Here is a 19,884-nt window from a genome sequence, read left to right as displayed (position 1 = left end):
TCTGTTTGACTCAATGCCAGGTGTGTCAAGGCCGTTATTACGGCCAGAGGTGGTTGTTCTGGGTGCTGATTTGTCAGGATCTATGAACCCAAATAGCGTGAAAATGTAATCACATGTCAGGTCTAGTACAATATATTTGTCCAATGAATACCCGTTTATCATCTGCTTTTCTTCTTGGTGCAGCAATTTTAATGGCCAGTAGTGTAACTAGTATACGAATGACGAAAAACAGTATTTCAGTACACATAGGAAAACATTTTTGTAGTAATTTTCTACGGACATGGGTAAATAAATGAAATATTAAAATAATAATTAAGTTTCGAACACATGGTGCAAAATCGTAAGGTCACCGTGCCACTGCCCCAGTTGAACTATGTACCTGCTAAGAAAAAAATGGTTCAAATGGGTCTGAGCACTATGGGACTTAACTGCTGTGGTCATCAGTCCCTTAGAACTTAGAACTACTTAAACCTGACTAACCTAAGGACATCACACACATCCATGCCCGAGGCAGGATTCGAACCTACGACCGCAGCGGTCGCGTGGTTCCAGACTGTAGCGCCTAGAACCGCTCGGCCATCCCGGCCGGCACTTGCTAAGAGACATATAAAATAGTTCGAAAATTTCGACCGGATTTTTCTCAGATTAGACCGAATATCTACGGATAGGCTGACATACGTGTTCGCTTATTTTGACCCCATTCCCATTGAGCGAAGTTTGCGGGAAATCTGGTTAAGGCACTTGCCGTGTTCTCCTTGTGAGCTAGGACATGGTGAACCAGTGGACCATAATTACCAATTGAAAAATTTTTGTATAAAAACCCTCACCATTGGTGGCTGAAGATTTCCGGCATAGGAACTCGATCTCGTCCAGCCAACGGTCTTATGAAACAGGGAGGAGGAGTCGACGGAGGATCTGGGAACTTCTTTGCCATTGGGGTGGTAAACTACCCCTAAAGTCCAGAGGAATCAGCTATGATACAGGACATGAGGATGACCAAGGCATAGCAAACCACTGCACTAAAGATACATCAGGTCTATCCACAGGATATGTGGTCTGTACTTTAAGAGATGAACTGATAACAATCTCTGCACTGGCAAAATATTCATCATTACTCCCCAGTTCGGATCTCCGGGAGGTGACCAAGAGAAAAAAATGTATGAACTAATTGAACTAATGAAAGGGTAACATTCCACTAGACGTACCGAGCAATATAAGAAGTATGAAGGTGACAGAAAAAAATGGGAAAAGAGGAATGCTAAGGCTTAATCTAGATACAGTTAACTTCATAAAGTGAAACAGAAAGAAGGTAAGGATTTCTGGTCAGACGAATATAGCGTCTTATCAACAGCAGCGGATAATATTACGTGAGTAAGATTCATTGTGAACAGGAAAGTACGACAGAGGCTTAATTACTGACAACTGCTCAGTGATAGGGCTGTTCTCATCGGAATACCAAACCAACGCGTGACAACAATAGAAAAGGCATTAAAAGATACATAAAATATGTAAAGACAATCAACGATTAATTCATTACAAAAAAGAGATGAGAATCTAATAACCACGGGAGCTGGAATGCGGATGCAGGGGAAGGAGCTAAGAAAGAGTGGTAGTAGGAATGAGAGAACAGAAACTCTAATTGCTTTCTGCAATAAACTTCAGCTAGTCATAGCGAATACTCTGTTCAAGAATTACAAGAAGAGGATGTGTACTTGTGATAGGCCCAGAGACATGTGAAGATTCCAGCAGGATTGCACTATGGTCAGGTACATCTTCCAAAATCAGATATTAGAATCTAAGGCGTGCCCAGCAGCAGATATAGGCTCAGCTCACAATTCAGTAATGTGAAGTGTAGACTGAAGACTGACAGTATTGTTTGGAAGAATCAGTGTGAAAGTAAGTGGAATACTGATGTTCTTAGGAATGATGAGACGCTTTTGAAGTTTACGAAATATGTCGATACTGCGATAAGAAATACCTCACGACGGAGTTCAGCTGAAGAAAATTGGACATCTATAAAAAGGGCACTCACAGATGTTGGACGGACAGACGCAGGTAAAGGGAAGGTAATAATTCAGTACATCGAAGAAAGAAGGAAGCACTAAAATGTTCAGGGAATGACAGTAATGCAGGAACATAAATTACTTAGGAACGAAATAAACAGGAATATCAGGGAAGCCGGATGAAATGTCTCCTGGAAAAATATGAAGAAATGGTCCGAAAGACTGACTGAACATATAGAAAAGTCGAAACCACCTTCAGTGTAATTAAAAGAAAGGAACGGAAGCTCCACACCATTCCGATTACAGCAAGAGCAGATAAGCGGGAGAACTGAAACACAGTCAGTATAATAGCTCATGTATTTATGTTGCTGACATGAATAATATACAGAAGAGTGAACAGTATACTTGAAGATTTGGTAGATTACGAACTGTTGGCTTTAGGAAAGGTAACAACACCAAAGAGGTATTTCTGGATTTGCGCTTGATAATGGTAGCAAGACTGATGCAAAATGAAGGCAGGTTCATTGGATTCGTCGGTATGGAAAAAAAGGAGTTCGACAATATAAACAATTGCAAGATGTTCGAAATTGTGACAGAGATAGTGATAAGCTGTAGGGACAGACGGTAATAAAAGAACTGTTCAACAGCGGATTTAAAAATCGGCGTGAAAGCCTATCAGTGATAAGATTTGCTGATGACATTTCTATCCTCAAGTAAGGTGAAGAAGAATTACAAGAGCTATGGAATGCGGTGAACAGTCTAATGAGTACAGAATATGGACTGACATTAAAAAGAAGTACAACGAAAGTAGCAGGAATGAGAAAATCGAGAAACTTATCAAAACGAAGCAACGTCATAAAAATCGGCCTAGCACAGGCCATTAGGGCATTCCCAGCCAAAATAAGTCTACTAGTATGGAACATACGCAATAATTTGGTGAAGAAATTGTGAGAATGTGCATCTGGATCAAACCATGGTGTAGCAGCGGATCATGGATTGTGGGGAAAGCGAAACACAAGAAATTTGAAGTTTTTTAAATGCCGTGCTATAGAATAATATTGAAAATTAGGTGTCCTGGTGAGGAGGTTCTCCACAAAATCAGGGAAGAAATGAATGTATGACAAACACACGGAAATTTTCAGTTTTAAGTCAGTGGCAATTAAATCGCAAACGACCCGTTTGCAGGGATATGTTTACTGGGATTTATTCGTATCTTTTATTGTATACTTTCACCCTATTAAATATTCGCTGTTTGTAATACCCTTCGCAAACGACTCTTTTGCAGGGATATGTTTCCTGGGATTTTTTCGTATCTGTTATCGTGTACTTTCACCCTACTAAATACTCGCTGATTGTAATACCCTGTGTAGATATTTTAGAGAATACTTTAAGTTATTCTGTAATTTGCTGCTGCACTTGTCCCAGCGTTTTGGTATGGATGACGAAGACGAACACTAATAGCAGCCTAGATATTGTACCAGTAACCCGACAACCCAAGTTCTTTAAGGAATCGAACTCATACGCATAAAACAGCTTAAATGGTCTGGTTACTCTACAAATGAGTGGTTGAGTTAAATATTTGACGTTAAATATGTAAAATCGTAATGGTTGAAAAAGCTAAACCCTGATTATGCTGGTCTCATTAATTGCGGTTTATTTAGCGGTACCCCACTCAAAAAGTCAAAGCTTAGTTATATACATTTCCATATCTTCGTATTTCCTTTAGTTTTTCTTTTAATTTTAGTAACACTTACAGGAAGAAAGCCTAGAGACGAAGAAAAAGAAAAGTTAATTTTTCATTTTCCTCAACGTTTATAACGTCATATTTCGAGAAATCTGTGACATATAATGACATAATTTTGGAGTGCAGTTAGTACGTAGTAAGCCAGTAATAAATTAAAACGTGTTCTCTGAGGCTGAAGTTTTACTGCATGAACGACGAAATTGTAGGTAGTGATAACTTCTTCCTCCTTTTTATGCCAATGCAGGGCTCAGCCATGTGGTCTATTCCGGCCTCACCATCTCTTCCTAAATATTTCCACACTCCTTCTTGAAAAATGGTTCAAATGGCTCTGAGCACTATGGCACTTAACATCTGAGGTCATCTGTCCCCTACATTTAGAACTACTTAAACCTAACTAACCTACGGACATCACACACATCCGTGCTCGAGGCAGGATTCGAACCTGCGACCGTGGCAGCAGCGCGGTTCTATACTGAAGCGACTACAAACGCTCGGCCACAACGGCCGGCACTCCTTCTTCCAACTGGATTGTATGCCTGATGTGATATACGCAGTAGGGACTCTTTCTAAGCCTACTTTCGTTGGATTAGTTTATCCGTTAATGGCTGTATCCCCACTTGTTTTCCTGTACCATCGTTTCTTAATTTGTCTTCTCTTGTGCAGCATTTTACTGATCAATGAACTTAATTTATGATGTTACAAATTAACTTAGATATTTTGGTCTCATGTCCAACTATCTGCTCCACATGTCACAGCCTGGATACTGGAAACGGAACATCTGTTCTGTTATTATGTTATTGATGATAATCTTGGTCCTTATAGGTGTTTTCCTAAGAAAGCAGTTGTTTTTGTTTTAGTTGTCAATAACTTTAGGTTTTAATTTAGGCTTATATTGTTTAATACAAGTACCGTTATTTGTAGTTTGACTTCACTGCCCTTTACGTCTACCTGGTCGTCGGGCAAAAAGCATTTTATTTATAGATTTGCCTATTCCGATTGTTATACCTTGAGGTATTCTGTCACTCATCCATTGCCCGACCAGATCGTCGATGTACACGTTGAACGCTGTTGGTGACATACTACATCCTTGTCTAACTTCCTGGTTTATTTCTACATGTGGTGTCAGCTTCTTGCAGAGCCTATTTTTATTTGATGTTTTTATATAAGTCTTGGCACACTTTTATCAGCTGTCTGGAGTAACCTCTTTTCTCCATTACTGACCAGAATTTTTTATGAATAATAAATGCTATATATGTTTCCTAACTAAATTTTTGTCCTGTTTGTACAATTAGTATTAGTGTGATAACATCGTTGGCATAGGATTTTCCTTTATGGAAGCCTATTCACTGTTCTAACAAATTAGAATCAGAAAAGTGTTTTATCATTTTGCGAAAGGTTTCAGCGAGCTAAAGTGTAAAAACGGTTTGAAATTATGTGTGAAGTTTACTGGATGGTGCTAAGTGTTCTCATTCACAGATACTGGATGAATATAATCTGGGTAATTTGAGCGCCATGAGTTACCCTGTCTCGTAACATCTACACAGTTTGTAACTGAAATATTTGATCCACTGTGTTCAACTTTTAACCCAGGAGTGTATCTGATAATGAGTACACAATGGCAGCTTTTTAATTTTTCTTAAATTTGGACTATATTATATGAAGAAGTGGCAATTAGACTTGTTGCCTGTAGAAGAAAGAGGCAGGCAACCTTCATCTGCGTCACGATGACTAACAGTTCAGTTATACGGATAATCGTTCACAAAGTGTAAATACGATTATGCGCTCACGTAGTACCGAGTTGCGCGCCCGGTTGGCCGTGCGGTCCAACGCACAGCTTTCCGGGCAGAAGGAGCGCCGGACCCCGGCACGAAACCGCCCGGCGGATTTGTGTCGAGGTCCAGTGAGGCAGCCAGTCTGTGGATGGTTTTTAGGCGGTTTTCCATCTGCCTCGGCAAATGCGGGCTGGTTCCCCTTATTCCGCCTCAGCTACACTATGCCAGGGATTGCTGCGCAAACAAGTTCTCCACGTACGTCTACACCACCATTACTCTACCACGCAAACATTTGGGGTTACACTCATCTGGTGTGAGACGTTCCTTGGGGGGTCCGAACCGCACAATAACCCTGGATTCGGTGTGGGGCGGCGGAGGGGTCAAGTGGACTGCAGTAGTCGTCGTGGGTTTGCGGACCACTGCGGCTGCGGCGGGGACGTGTACCCACCATCGCTTCTACCATAGGTCCCCGGTTAAAATAAGATAACATAACAACATACGGTAGTGCCGATATGTGATGTTACTCTTGATATTAGTTTGTGGTTAGCAGCGCTGTGACTAGCCTTTCCTCTTGATGTTCACTATGTTGCGTGGCTGCTGTATTGTCTAGGTGCCGGCGCGTGTCGCATCTTTCGGCGGCGTGGTGCACGCGGCGCGAGGCTCCCGCCTCAGCCTGCCCTGCCTCACCGTGGGCAGACCTCGGCCCGCCATCGTCTGGACTCACGGGTAAGCCCGCTGCCACTGACTGACGACCTGTTGCCTAGGTACTGTAACAGTGCTGGCATATCTATTTTTATAACTGAAGGGCTCGGCAGAAGAAAGTACTAGCACGCAGTTTAGTGATGTACAGTCTGATCACGTAATACCGTCCTGGACATCCGACCACGGTAATAGGCCGCTTCCGGGGTTCGGAGATGCGTGGCGGCCCCGGATCGAATTCAACCGGCGGATGAATACAGGCCGGCATACCGCACAGCCTGGATACTGCCTTTAGGCAGTTACCCACACCGAGCTAAGTAAATACTGGGCTGGTTCCCATGACACTATTGGCCATTAAAATTGCTACACCACGAAGATGATGTGCTACAGACGCGAAATTTAATCGGCAGGAAGAAGATGCTCTGATGTGCAAATGATTAGCTTTCCCGAGCATTCACACAATGTTCGCGCCGGTGGGGACACCTGCAACGTGCTGACATGAGGAAAGTTTCTAACCGATATCTCATACACAAACAGCAGTTGACCGGCGTTGCCCGGTGAAACGTCGTTGTGATGCCTCGTGTAAGGAGGAGAAATGCGTACCACCACGTTTCCGACTTTGATAAAGGTCGGATTGTAGCCTATCGCGATTGCGGTTTATCGTATCGCGACATTGCTGTTCACGTTGGTCGAGATCCAATGACTGTTAGCACAATATGGAATTGGTGGGTTCAGGCCTCGTATCACTAGCAGTCGAGATGACAGGCATCTTATCCACTTGGCTGCAACGTCTCCGTCCCTGAGTCAACAGATTGGGACGTTTACAAGACACCAACAATCTGCACGAACAGTTCGACGACGTTTGCAGTAGCATGGACTATCAGCTCGGAGACCATGGCTGCGGTTGCCCTTGACACCGCATCAAAGACAGGAGCGCCTGCGATGGTGTACTCAACAACGAACCTGGGTGCACGAATGGCAAAACGTCATTTTTTCGGATGAATCCAGGTTATGTTTACAGCATCATGATGGTCGCATCCGTGTTTGGCGACATCGCGGTGAACGCACGTTGGAAGCGTGTATTCGTCATCGCCATACTGGCGTATCAACTGGCGTATCAACTTGGGTGATGGTACGAGGTGCCATTGGTCACTCGTCTCAGTCACCTCTTGTTCGCATTGACAGCACTTTGAAGAGTGCACGTTACATTTCAGATGTGTTACGACCCGTGCATCTACCCTTCATTCTATGCCTGCAAAACCCTACATTTCAGCAAGATAATGCACGTCCGCATGTTGCAGGTCCCGTACGGGCCTTTCTGGATACAGAAAATGTTCGACTGCTGCCCTGGTCAGCACATTCTCCAGATCTCTCACCAATTGAAAATGTCTGGTCAATGGTGGCCGAACAACTGGCTCGCCACAATAAGCCAGTCACTACTCTTGATGAACTGTGGAATCGTGTTGAAGCTGCATGGACAGCTGTACCTGTATACGCCATCCCAGCTCTGTTTGACTCAATGCCCAGGTGTATCAAGGCCGTTATTACAGCCAGAGATGGTTGTTCTGGGTACTGATTTCTCAGGATATCTGTACCCAATTTGCGTGAAAATGTAATCACATGTCAGTTCTAGTACATTTTATTTGTCCAATGAATACTCGTTTATCATCTGCATTTGATGTAGTAATTTTAATGGCCAGTAGTGTACATGACACGTAAACTTTACTATCACCTGTTTGTGAAGTATGTCAGTGGCAAGAAACAATCAATGCCCTTTCTGCGCGATAATAATGGAGATACTATCGAAGACAGTGGTGCCAAAGCAGAGTTACTAAACGCAGCCTTCCGAAATGCCTTCGCAAAAGAAGAAGAAGTAAATATTCCAGAATTCTAATCGAGAACAGCAGCCTACATGAGTAACGTATAAGTAAATATCCTCGGAGTAGTGAAGCAACTCAGATCACTTAATGAAAGCAAGTCTTCTGGTCCAGACTGTCTATCAATTAGGTTCCTTCTGGAGTATGCTGATGCATTAGCTCCATACATCACAATCATATACAACCGTTCGCTCGACGAAAGTTCCGTACCCAACTACTGGAAAGTAGCACAGGTCACACCAATATTCAAGAAAGGTAGTAGGAGCAATCTACTAAATTACAGGCCCATATCATTAACGTCGATATGCAGCAGGATTCTAAAACATGTATTGTGATCGAACATTGTGAATTAAGTCGAAGGAAACGTTCTATTGACACACAGTCAACATGGGTTTAGAAAACATCGTTCCTGTGAAACACAACTAGCTCTTTATTCACATGAAGTGCTGAGTGCTATTAACAAGGGATTTGAGATCGATTCCGTATTCCTGGATTTCCGGAAGGCTTTTGACACTGTACCACACAAGCGGTTCGTAGTGAAATTGCGTGCTTATGTAATATCGTCTCAGTTATGTGACTGGATTTGCGATTTCCTGTCAAAGGGGTCACAGTTCGTAGTAATTGACGGAAAGTCATCGAGTAAAACAGAAGTGATTTCAGGCGTTCCCCAAGGTAGTGTTATATGCCCTTTGCTGTTCCTTATCTATATAAACGATTTGGAAAGAACACATAGAAAATGTTGTGGGGAAGGCTCACCAAAGGCTGCGTTTTATTGGCAGGACACTTATAAAACGTAACAGATCTACTACGGAGACGGCCTACTCTACGCTTGTCCGTCCTCTTTTAGAATACTGCTGCGCGGTGTGGGATTCTTACCAGGTTGGACTGACGGAGTACATCGAAAAAGTTCTGAGAAAGGCAGCACGTTTTGTACTATCGCGAAATATGGGAGAGAGTGTCACAGAAATGATACAGGATTTGGGATGGATATCGTTAAATTCCAATCACTAACTTTCTCCTCCGAATGCTAAAATATTTTGTTAACATCAACCTACATAGGGAGGAACGATCACCACGATAAAATAAGGGAAATCAGAGCTCGTACGGAAAGATATAGGTGTTCATTCCTTCCGCGCGCTATACGAGATTGGGATAATAGAGAATTGTGAAGGTGGTTCGATGAACCCTCTGGCAGGCACTTAAATTTGATTTTCAGTGTATCCGTGTAGATGTAGATGTGGATGTACTGTTTTAATAATGGCTCTGAGCACTATGGGACTTAACATCTTATGTCATCATTCCCCCAGAACTTAGAATAACTTAAACCTAACTAACCTAAGGACATCACACACACCCATGCCCGAGGCAGGATTCGAACCTGCGACCGTAGCGGTAGCGCGGTTCAAGACTGAAGCGCCTAGAACCGCTCGGCCACACCGGCCGGCGATGTACTGTTTTGTGGCGAAATTAATGAAACCTTACAAAATTTCTGATTGTACTTTAATTTTGGACACCAGTGTTTCTGCGCTAGAGTTCATCTCTTGACGAGAAGATGGGGAGGATACGCTGTTGTGTGTTTCCCTGCAGGGAGCGGCCGGTGCAGGCGTCGCAGCGGCTGTACGTGGACGACGAGTGGACGCTGCACATAGAGGGGGCGCAGCCGGCGGACGCCGGCAACTACTCGTGCCGAGCCGAGAACCGCCTGGGCAGCGACTCGCTGCTCTACACGGTCACCGTCCACGGTACGTGGCACGACCACGCAGCTGGCCGTGTGGCCCAAGGCGCTTGCAGTACTCGGACACTATACATGTCACTTTCATTTTAGTGTGAAGCCCGGGAGAACGACACGGCATTGCAACTTGCAATTCTCGTTACCTCTACATAAAATACACTCATGCTCACAAATTAAGGATAGTTGCAAATGTGGTGCCACAAAACGTGGCATTACACAAAACTGGCGCTAATAGCATAGGCAGATAGGGAACACACACGACACAGATCTGTAACTCCACGGTATTGGTGATAAGTAGCGAAAACCGTCCTGAAACACATGTGCTACAAAACGCCACTGTTTCCTTCGCATGATCACAATGCACCCGTACACATGACGCAAAGCGGGTTGGCATATGGGGTTGCTGGTGTACAGCCTCCCAGTCTTGCACCAGTGCCTGCCGGAGCTCCTGGAGTGTCTTAGGGGTTTGAAGACGTGCAGCGATACGTCGACCGAGAGCATCCGACGTACTCGATGGGGTTTAGGTCTGGAAAACAGGCACGCCACTCCATTCGCCTGATATCTTCCGTTTCAAGATACTCCTCCACGATGGCAGCTCGGCAGAACCGTGCGTTATGATCCATCAGGAGGAAGGTGGGACCCCCTGCACCCCTGAAAAGGCGGACATACTGGTGCAAAATGACGTCCCTATACACCTTACCTGTTACAGTTCCTCTGTCGAAGGCATGCAGGGGTGTACGTGCACCAATCCTAATCCCACCCCACACCATCAAACCAAGACTTTCATACAGGTTCCTTTCACGTACATTAAGGGGTTGGAATCTGGTTCCTGGTTCACGCCAAATGAAAACCCGGTGAGAATCACTGTTCAGACTATACCTGGACACTTCCGTGAACATAACCTGTGACCACTGTTCCAATCACCATGTACTGTGTTCTTGACACCAGCCTTTACGGGCTCTCCTGTGACCAGGAGTCAGTGAAATGCACCTTTCAGGTCTCCGGGCGAATAAACCATGTCTGTTCAGTCGTCTGTAGACTGTGTGTGTGGAGACAACTGTTCCAGTAGCTGCGGTAAGGTCCCGAGCAAGGCTACCTGCAGTACCCCGTGGCTGATGGTGAGATATCGGTCTTCTTGTAGTGTCGTATACTGTGGACGTTCCGTACTGTAGCGCCTGGACACGTTTCCTGTCTGCTGGAATCGTTGCCATAATCTTGAGATCACACTTTGTGGCACACGGGGGCCCCGTGCTACGACCTGCTGTGTTTGACCAGCCTCCAGTCGCTCTAGTATTCTACCCCTCATAACGTCATCAATATGTGTTCTTTGAGCCATTTTCAATAAACAGTCACCATTAGCACCTCTGGAAACGCCTGCACACTTACTCGCTGCACCGTACTCTGACATGCACCAACACACCTCTGTGTATGTGGACTGATGCCAGCGCCACCGATCGACGACCGCAGGTAAAATTCACCGCATGGTCATACGCCGAGGTGATTTAAACCCGCAAACCGCCCACCAGAACGTTGTTTCACTATGTATCAGCATTATCCTTAATTTATGAGCATGAGTGTATGTAAGGTGCATAGAAATACAAGGATTCTTCTGCAGAAGCAAGCAGTAAAAAGAGTGTGTAAAATAGATAACCGTACATCATGCATAAGCCTTATAAGGACATTGGATTCCTTACACTTACATTCTAATACATTTACTCCCTAATGCTTTCAGCTGATGATAAAAAGGCGGGTCCAAGGGATCTGTGCTCCACAGAATCACAATATAGTACTCAAAATTAATATTCATGCGGGCTTTGTCTCCTTATCTAAGCTCAAGAATAGAAATATGTTCTCTTGTGCCGCTTATTTGATAACTTCCCATGTGATATCAAGCAAGGGCAAAGGAATCCCAATCACTTCGAAAGAAAATTGAAAACCTACCGCATGAGGCAATCTTTCTACAAATAATGTCTGAATACCCACAATAAAGAACTGAAACATTTTGTTACTTTAATTCCAATTAGCAGTGTTATTTATAAATCTGTATGACATGTCGTTATGTACTGTAAACAGGAATCAGTATTTAAATACATTGAATAGCAATACAACCGAATAAATATTAAGTTACCGATAAGAGGGAAACACCAAGTATTTACTATAACTCCTGGGCTAGCACCTCTTTTCAGAGTAGTAGATTCATTCCTGATTTACTTAATTAAAAGTACCGGGTACATGTCTCAACAGCATTAAGTATTCATAAATAATGGTTAACACATACCACATAGTAAGGTTCTAAGATCTGATTGCGTTTTTTTAGATCTTGGCTCAGATCCCTATGCTTGATGGGATCGAGGGAACGCGATGAATCAATGAATTACTGGATAGCGTCTAAGTCTTGTCCTGGCCTTTTTTGTGACTTCTAAACATGATTTAGCACTATTTCCCGAAAAAACACTTTAAGATTAACATTAGAGGAACTGAAACTTGCTTGCAGATTAAAACTGTATGCCGATCTGGCACACAGTTTTAATCTGTCAGGATGTTTCATATCAGCGCAGGCCACATTGCAAAGCAATAATTCATTCTGTAAATAGAGCAATTGGTATGTACACTCGTCTTGCAGTTCATTAGGGCAAAGTATATCCAAATTAATTACGTATATTTTCATCGTATGTATAGGTAGAGGTCATATCCTCGCCTCAGGGTTTCTAATACATTACATTATATCAATCGTATTTGGTTAGTATCATGGAAATGCGTTTCTGGGATATGGAAGGAATTTATGAAATGATACAACTTTATTAAATATTGTGATATTACACTATTAGTATTCATTATATTGCAAACAAATACATGTATGTTAAGCAATTTTGTGAACGTACTCGTTAGTGGAATAGAAGCTTAATTCAGTGTTAAATTCCCTTATGCTGCCCCGAAGACATTTCATTTTCTCTGACCCATATATTCGACACCTTTCTGTACATATTTTAAGCCCCTTTACTATTATTTCGGGTAGATTTATGTTTTGTGTTGTATTTCGTGAGAAGAGATCACGACGAAGGCAAAAATAAATATATGAATTGTAAGTAAGTAGTTGCTAAAATTCCAAGTCTTTTGTTATATGTCTCTGCATGATGTTGTAGAACTTACACCTGATATAATTATTACAATATACTTTCCTATTCTGAATATATTGTACTTGTAAATGGATATTATCGCCTTCCCCTGCAAAAGAAAAGGGGTCTCAGCTCTTTATTGAATGAAGAGAAGCAGAGGAAACTAATTTATTCTGCCCTTCCGTCAGGATTTCCTCACCCCATTAAATTCGAAAAGTAACTGACTAGGCGATGTCGTAAAAGAAAGAAAAGACACCACTAACCGCAAGTGTCAGACCGTGCGGCAAGCCATTGAGTCCCACTTGCCAGAAAAATTCGTCTGCGTTGTGGTGCTTACATTTCTCCAGTACAAATAAAACTGCTAGTACTTTGCCCTACAACGAATGCATGTAACTAGTAAAAGAGGACGGGAGGGTGGCTAACTACTTGTCTTTTACAATTGTTTATATTGTTCTTTGAAGTTCATCAGAAAACTGGAAAATAGTATCTCATAAAATCAGTCAGGCGGACAACGCGCGGACGATTTCAATGTGGTTATGAGACCTACAGTTGTTAAATGTTACAGGGAAATAATTAACATCCCAGACACTAGGCAGAACGGCGTGGCTAGCCATCAAGTACAACGTACCCCTGGTGTTCGTTGACGGAAACTGAACCGTGAGGATAGACCCACAACATTTTCCATACCATTCTGATTACATTTACCCATCAGGATGATAGTACCTTTCAGCAAGAAAAAAATCAGTCTGCCGACGTTCCCCTTGTGAATAAACATACGTAACGTATGGGCAGTTCACAGTGTGAGTCACAATTGACGAATGTGGCTAGAACAATGGAGTTGTCATTTTTCATTTAGTTTTTTGTAGTTTACAGGAATACATAACGCTATTTCCTATTCCTGAGTTGTTGTTGTTGTAGTCTTCACTCCTGAGACCGGTTTGATGCAGCTCTTCATTCTACTTTATCCTGTGTAAGCTTCTTCATCTCTCAGTACTTGCTGCAACCTACATCCTTCTGAATCTGCTTAGTGTATTCAGCTCTTGGTCTCCCTCTACGATTTTTACCCTCCACGCTGCCCTCCAAAGCTAAATTTGTGATTCCTTGATGCCTCAGAACATGTCCTACCAACCGGTCTCTTCTTCTTGTCAAGTTGCGCCACAAACTCCTCTTCTCCCCAATTCTATTCAGTATCTCCTCATTAGTTATGTGATCTACCCATCTAATCTTCAGCATTCTTCTATAGCACCACATTTAGAAAGCTTCTATTCTCTTCCTGTCCAAACTATTCACCGTCCATGAATCACTTCCACACATGGCTACACTCCATACAAATACTTTCAGAAACGATTTCCTGACACTTAAATCTATTCTCGATGTTAACAAATTTCTCTTCATCAGAAACGCTTTCCTTGCCATTGCTAGTCTACAGTTTACATCCTCTCTACTTCGACCATCATCAGTTATTTTTCTCCCCAAATAGCAAAACCCCTTTACTACTTTAAGTGTCTCATTTCCTAATATAATTCCCTCAGCATCACCCGACTTAATTCGACTACATTCCATTATCCTCGATTTGCTTTTGTTGATGTTCATCTTATATCCTCCTTTCAAGACACTGTCCATTCCGTTCAACTGCTCTTCCAAGTCCGTTGCTGTCTCTGACAGAATTACAATGTCATCGGCGAACCTCAAAGTTTTTATTTCCTCTCCAAGGATTTTAATACCTACTCCGAATTTTTCTTTTGTTTCCTTTACTGCTTGCTCAATATATAGATTGAATAACATCGGGGAGAGGCTGCAACCCTGTCTCACTTCTGAGTAATGAACAGGTAATATGTTTTCGGTTTTCCTGTAATTGCCTGTCCTCTTGACAATCACACAGAGTTCCTTACATTGAAACTGAACTTATTCTCCGATTCCACAGGCATTGCACCTTTCTGACTAATGCACAAGAGATAAAATTAATGTTAAGGTAGTGCGTCTATGTTACCGACATTTACAGTGAACGGAGATCACTGCCATCTACTGCGGTGGGACATTAAGCAGAATCAGCGTCGACGAGCGAAAATGTGTACAAGACTGCGATTCGAACCAGGGACTTCCTGTTTACTAGGCAGGGACGGCAATCACTACGCCAACCAGGACACATCGGTAGGGCAACTGCACGGACGATATCCGTTCGCCTCAAGGCCGATCCACGCTCCCATCGACCGCCAACTATCCGCCGTCCCTGTCAATTATTCTCCTGTTCGCTACTTAGAGGTTCCCATAGGAGGTCGGACGTATTTGTGCATTTCCAGTGAAGAAAGTGGATCGGCCGTGAGGCATAGTGATATAGTCCATGCAGTGACGATAACGCTGTGTTCCGGATGGTGCAGTGGTTACCGCATTTACCTAATAAGCAGGAGATACCCATGTCGAATCCTCATATGGTACATATTTTCGCTTGTCGCCGCTGATTCCGCTTAATGTCCCGCCGCAGCTGATAGTAGTGATCCCACTTAGATTTTCATATGATGCTTCACAGTTGCTGGATCTGCTTGGTATCTGTCCTTTCGAAGGAACAGACACAGTCAATTAAGAAAAATATTTTCCCAAATTATAGCTACTTCCATCTTCAGCTGAGAGGCAAAAAGTCTTAATCTTATATAACACGGAGTTGTGGAAAAAAAAACTCCAATTGTCAAGGTTGACATCCTACGTTATTCTCTTTTTGAAACCGGATGATGCTCGTGAAAGAACACTGCCACCACCTCGAAAACTACATTTGCTCGGCATAGTACTGGAGAGGTTGAGTATATCGTCCACATGCGAGAATAAGCTAGTGTACTTTTCTGATATTTTTCACATTTCATTTGCAGGTAAGATTATCTTTGCACATTTCCCGCAGCCTGCCTGAACATAGTATAGTAACAATGAAGAATTTATACACCTAGGTTTCTAGAAGATAATATATTCGAGTTGATGTGAAGCATGTGGAAGTTTGCCACAGTTCTTCTTCGCGAATGAACTAACGTACCCATACAGTCCTTGAACAACCTTGATAACCATAACATGCGAGCCACGAGCAGCGCATATTGGTCCCAGTTGGTCAGTCACCTAAGCCACTAAGATTTGTCGTCACATGATGCTACGTTCTTGTAACGAAGTTCGCACTGAAAGAACGAAGCGTTAACGTCTTACATTGTGGCCAGTAGTGAGCTATATAACTGCCATAATTATTCTGAAAACAGATTTATTCCTAAATATTGCTGAACATTAAGCAAGTGTGTGGTACTTATATTCTGAAACACAATATGACGCTTCCGAGTTGGCTCCCTCTCCTCCGCAACGTTTCAACTTTGGTGTCTTAAGATACTGGTTCAATGCCTAGAGAAAGGACTGCATGAATCAAAATAATAGTTTTTCTGGAACTGGTTAGTTTCTCTAAAGTTTCTACGTAACGTAGAATTTCTAATAATAGTGCTGTAGAGGAACAAAACCAGCTTCAGTAAACTACAATACGCCGTGTTCCTAACTGGTCGGTTCTCTCTTATTGGAGATTTGCAAAAGAATGCTGGACTGCACAGTAACTGTGCTATAAAATTTGCGTGGCACTGAAATAACCTACACAATTTTTAATAGCTTCTGATGTCCACCTCGCGGGACTGAAAGCGAAAGCAATTTTCCAATCTCTACGCATCCAAAAACATTATGCTAATTTGAAAGTGCCGTGCATAAGAGTAATAGGTTATCTGCGTTACAAATTAGTTCCTCCTTCCTATCACTTAGGCTATTAGTTTCTCTTCAGCTGAAGTGTTCATTCTCTTGACGTCACTGTTACATCTCTTCACATTTAGACACGTTTAGACCAGTAGGCAGCATTCATGCATCATTTTATTAAAACTGCTTTTTTCTATTCTCTATTGGCATTTGCAGACTGCTGATTCACAGTTGTGTCACATACAAGACAAATTAGTAAGCTTCTAACCCTTCACATCTCCCCGCAATTTTCATTCATAACATTAAATCCATTAAATACCATTTTCTCATTGTTAGTACTTTCACTAATTGTAGTATTTGTTTCTCTTCAGTATATTTCGAAGTTCTTTCTTTTGTTGCTTCTAGATTGTTTTACAGCTTTCTGCGTACTGTAACATACAGATTTACGATAAACAGATATCACACTTTTATTCTAGATATTGGAAAGAATCTGAAACAAAACATTTTTTATGTGTATGTTTTGACTGCATCTTGTGATATCTCTAACTCAAGCTAAAACCATTCTACTGTAACGATGTTGTCTCTTAAATGAATGAAATGTCATAACAATGCACCATTTTACTATTCATATTGTTGTTGTGCTGAATCATTTTCATGTTGTTCGATTCACAGGTTTTAATAAATGCTGTTGAAGAAATACTCCTGCAAAACCACTCAACAATATATGTGTTTCATGTACAGCTGAATAAGAAAGCTTCGTAGAATTGATATACTAAAAGCTAACTCATTTTCAGTTTCTGTTATTCTCAGCTAATTCCTATTAAAGGGTCTTAACCACCCTCACCTTCCTTAATCTAAGTAGACGATTTACCTTCTTCCATTTTGTCATTTCGTATCGTTTGCGATCTATTTTCAGCGAGATCTTATGAACTATAATGAGCAAGTGGTTCAACCAGTTCTTAATCTGAATTCCAATTCTTAATCTGAATTGCAACTGAATTACAATTCCTTTAAATGCACAAGGAAACTTCATTTTGGCATAAAATCCCTCCCACATCCCTTTGCTGCAGTCTTCGGAAAATTATGCAGTTCTTTATTTTCTAAATTGTTCCTTCATTCATCAAAGTCTCTATGTTTGATTGAGTACTTCCATCTATTTATTTTCGTTTTTAACTTTACCAGTGGCCTGCAAAGACGTTACCAATTGGTAACACAGTTATCCATTTTTGTTACATCCTCACTAGCTCAAGTATACAGTAATTAAAATTTTTGGGTAGTAGTCCATATTCCAGTTTATGCTGGTTTTACAAAATACTCATTTTATGCTGGAATATAAATAAATTTAATTGCTTATATTTATCTCATTCACTCAGTTATACGTCCATTTCATCCTCTGTTCAAGCATATGTCGTGGTTCTGGTATTAGTTTTCGATAGTGTATACAATTACTGTTCGGCGTTCAAGAAACATGTAAAAATACGTAACTAAACGTTTTTATGAGAAACTTCTGTTTCTTTTCTTGCTTGCAACAGAGGTCAGGAACAAGGACAGTAAGTATACAGAGTTTTATGAAGGCGTGTCATCATATGTTTCCCTTATAGCTGTGTTTTCACAATATAGTCGCTTGTAAGAAATAGAGAACTAATTGGCTTCTGTAGTAGAAGAACGTCCGCATGCTGCATATTGGTAGAATTGTTGCAAATCGTTATACTACGGGAACCTGAGCTAAAGGGACAGCTTTCAGGTGCCTACTAGCTCGTAAATAGCATTTCATAAGTGCGCTTCGCTAAGAATCAAAGACCGTAATAAGTGCAATGTACTTACGTCTCCCTCCGGGAAAGGCATCGACTGGATATATGAAAACGTGGGAGGATTACTATCGACATAATGTTGTAACTTTGATATGATATGAAATTTAAGTGTTGCTGGAGGTTGTTCCTTCTTAGAAGAACGATCATTTGTTATACTTAAGTAGCTGACGAAAATGTCACAAGTATAGAAGTTGTAATCTCTTTACTTTCTAAATGTTGATATGGATATTGATCGTAAGATAATTATTTTTGAAGACACTGCTTCCGGCTTCGATCTTTCGTGTAGAAGCAGAAGGTATAGCAGTATAATAGAGCATAGCATGCAATGTAGTGTAGCCTTCTAGAATGCGTGTTCCTGACAAATGAACTGCCGATACACTTCTAGGGCTTCATCAATTTGTTGGCCTAAAGTAACGAAATATTTTAATCACAAAATCTCTGTGCTTCACTATAAATTAATTGAATACAGGTGCACGAAGCATACGTTGCATATCCTCGAACTCGATAGTTGTGTTCTGGAACAGTAAAAAGAAGTTTCAAGCGAGAACTGTCTTGTAACGTTTTTAACGTAATATTACTAATAAACATAAATCGGGGTACAGTTCATGATTCTGAAACAACGTCAAGATAAAATAGGAACTTAGTTTTGGAATATCGCTACTTCTTCAAGGTCGAAAGAACATAACATGTGCAGCACTGACCACATTGTCCGAAAACAATCTGTAACGTTTTGGGTAATCAGCGCGTACACAAACAAGGTTTCTGGAGTGTCGGCTATAATATCACAAATAATGCTCGTCTCACGTCATCCCTAGAGGGATTCCATCAGTGATTCACTGATCAAGCAGACCGCTCAAAAAGAAAATCACGGGCTGTATATCTACGTAACATTCTCTGAAACTATTTGGAAGCGATGAGATAAGTAAGAAGGCCTTTTGAAACTTACAGCTACACTCTCAAGTCTTAAAACAATTTCAGGAGAGAGAAAGAAACAATTAGACAGTCTATAATTCCACCAATCATCCACGAGTCATCTATACTTGGATTTCATGAATAGAAACACACAGTCTCAAAATTTGAAAAGGTACATCTTTTCAATCTTTTCAGTCACGTATTTTTTTCCATTTGTTTATTATACCGTACTGTATATTTCAAGTAAATCTGCAACGTACACCATATACCAGCGACAACACTATCCTCTTTACTGTACATTCTTCTGAACTTCACAATGCTTGTGAGTTTCTTTTAAGCTTAGGCGGCAACGCGACATTAGAAAAATTGGCCACAGCTGCCTGTGATTGCTTTCACCGTAAGGATTCGCAGAGGTAGATTCTAAATGCATTCCATACATGGAAACATGTTTCATTAGACTTTTACTTTGCGTAGCTGTTGTTATTTGGCTTTCGATGAATCAATTTTCATTACCTT

The 19,884-nt window shown here is 41.6% G+C and overlaps 1 protein-coding gene across 1 annotated transcript in view; it reads left to right on the top strand.

Moving 5' to 3' along the window:
- Positions 1–3,112: 3,112 nt before the first annotated feature.
- Positions 3,113–19,884, top strand: part of LOC124775970 (Down syndrome cell adhesion molecule-like protein Dscam2) — a 33,365-nt gene continuing 16,593 nt past the window's right edge. The window contains exons 1-4 of the mRNA XM_047250811.1: positions 3,113–3,118; positions 6,130–6,245; positions 9,683–9,837; positions 18,178–18,195. Of these exons, the coding sequence (XP_047106767.1) occupies positions 3,113–3,118; positions 6,130–6,245; positions 9,683–9,837; positions 18,178–18,195 (295 nt within the window). The remainder of the gene's footprint in view (positions 3,119–6,129; positions 6,246–9,682; positions 9,838–18,177; positions 18,196–19,884) is intronic.

This window comes from Schistocerca piceifrons, chromosome 2 (genome assembly GCF_021461385.2).
Source record: "Schistocerca piceifrons isolate TAMUIC-IGC-003096 chromosome 2, iqSchPice1.1, whole genome shotgun sequence".
Taxonomy (NCBI): domain Eukaryota; kingdom Metazoa; phylum Arthropoda; class Insecta; order Orthoptera; family Acrididae; genus Schistocerca; species Schistocerca piceifrons.
The sequence above is the reverse complement of the archived record's forward strand: the minus strand, read 5'-3'. Positions and strand labels throughout refer to the sequence as shown.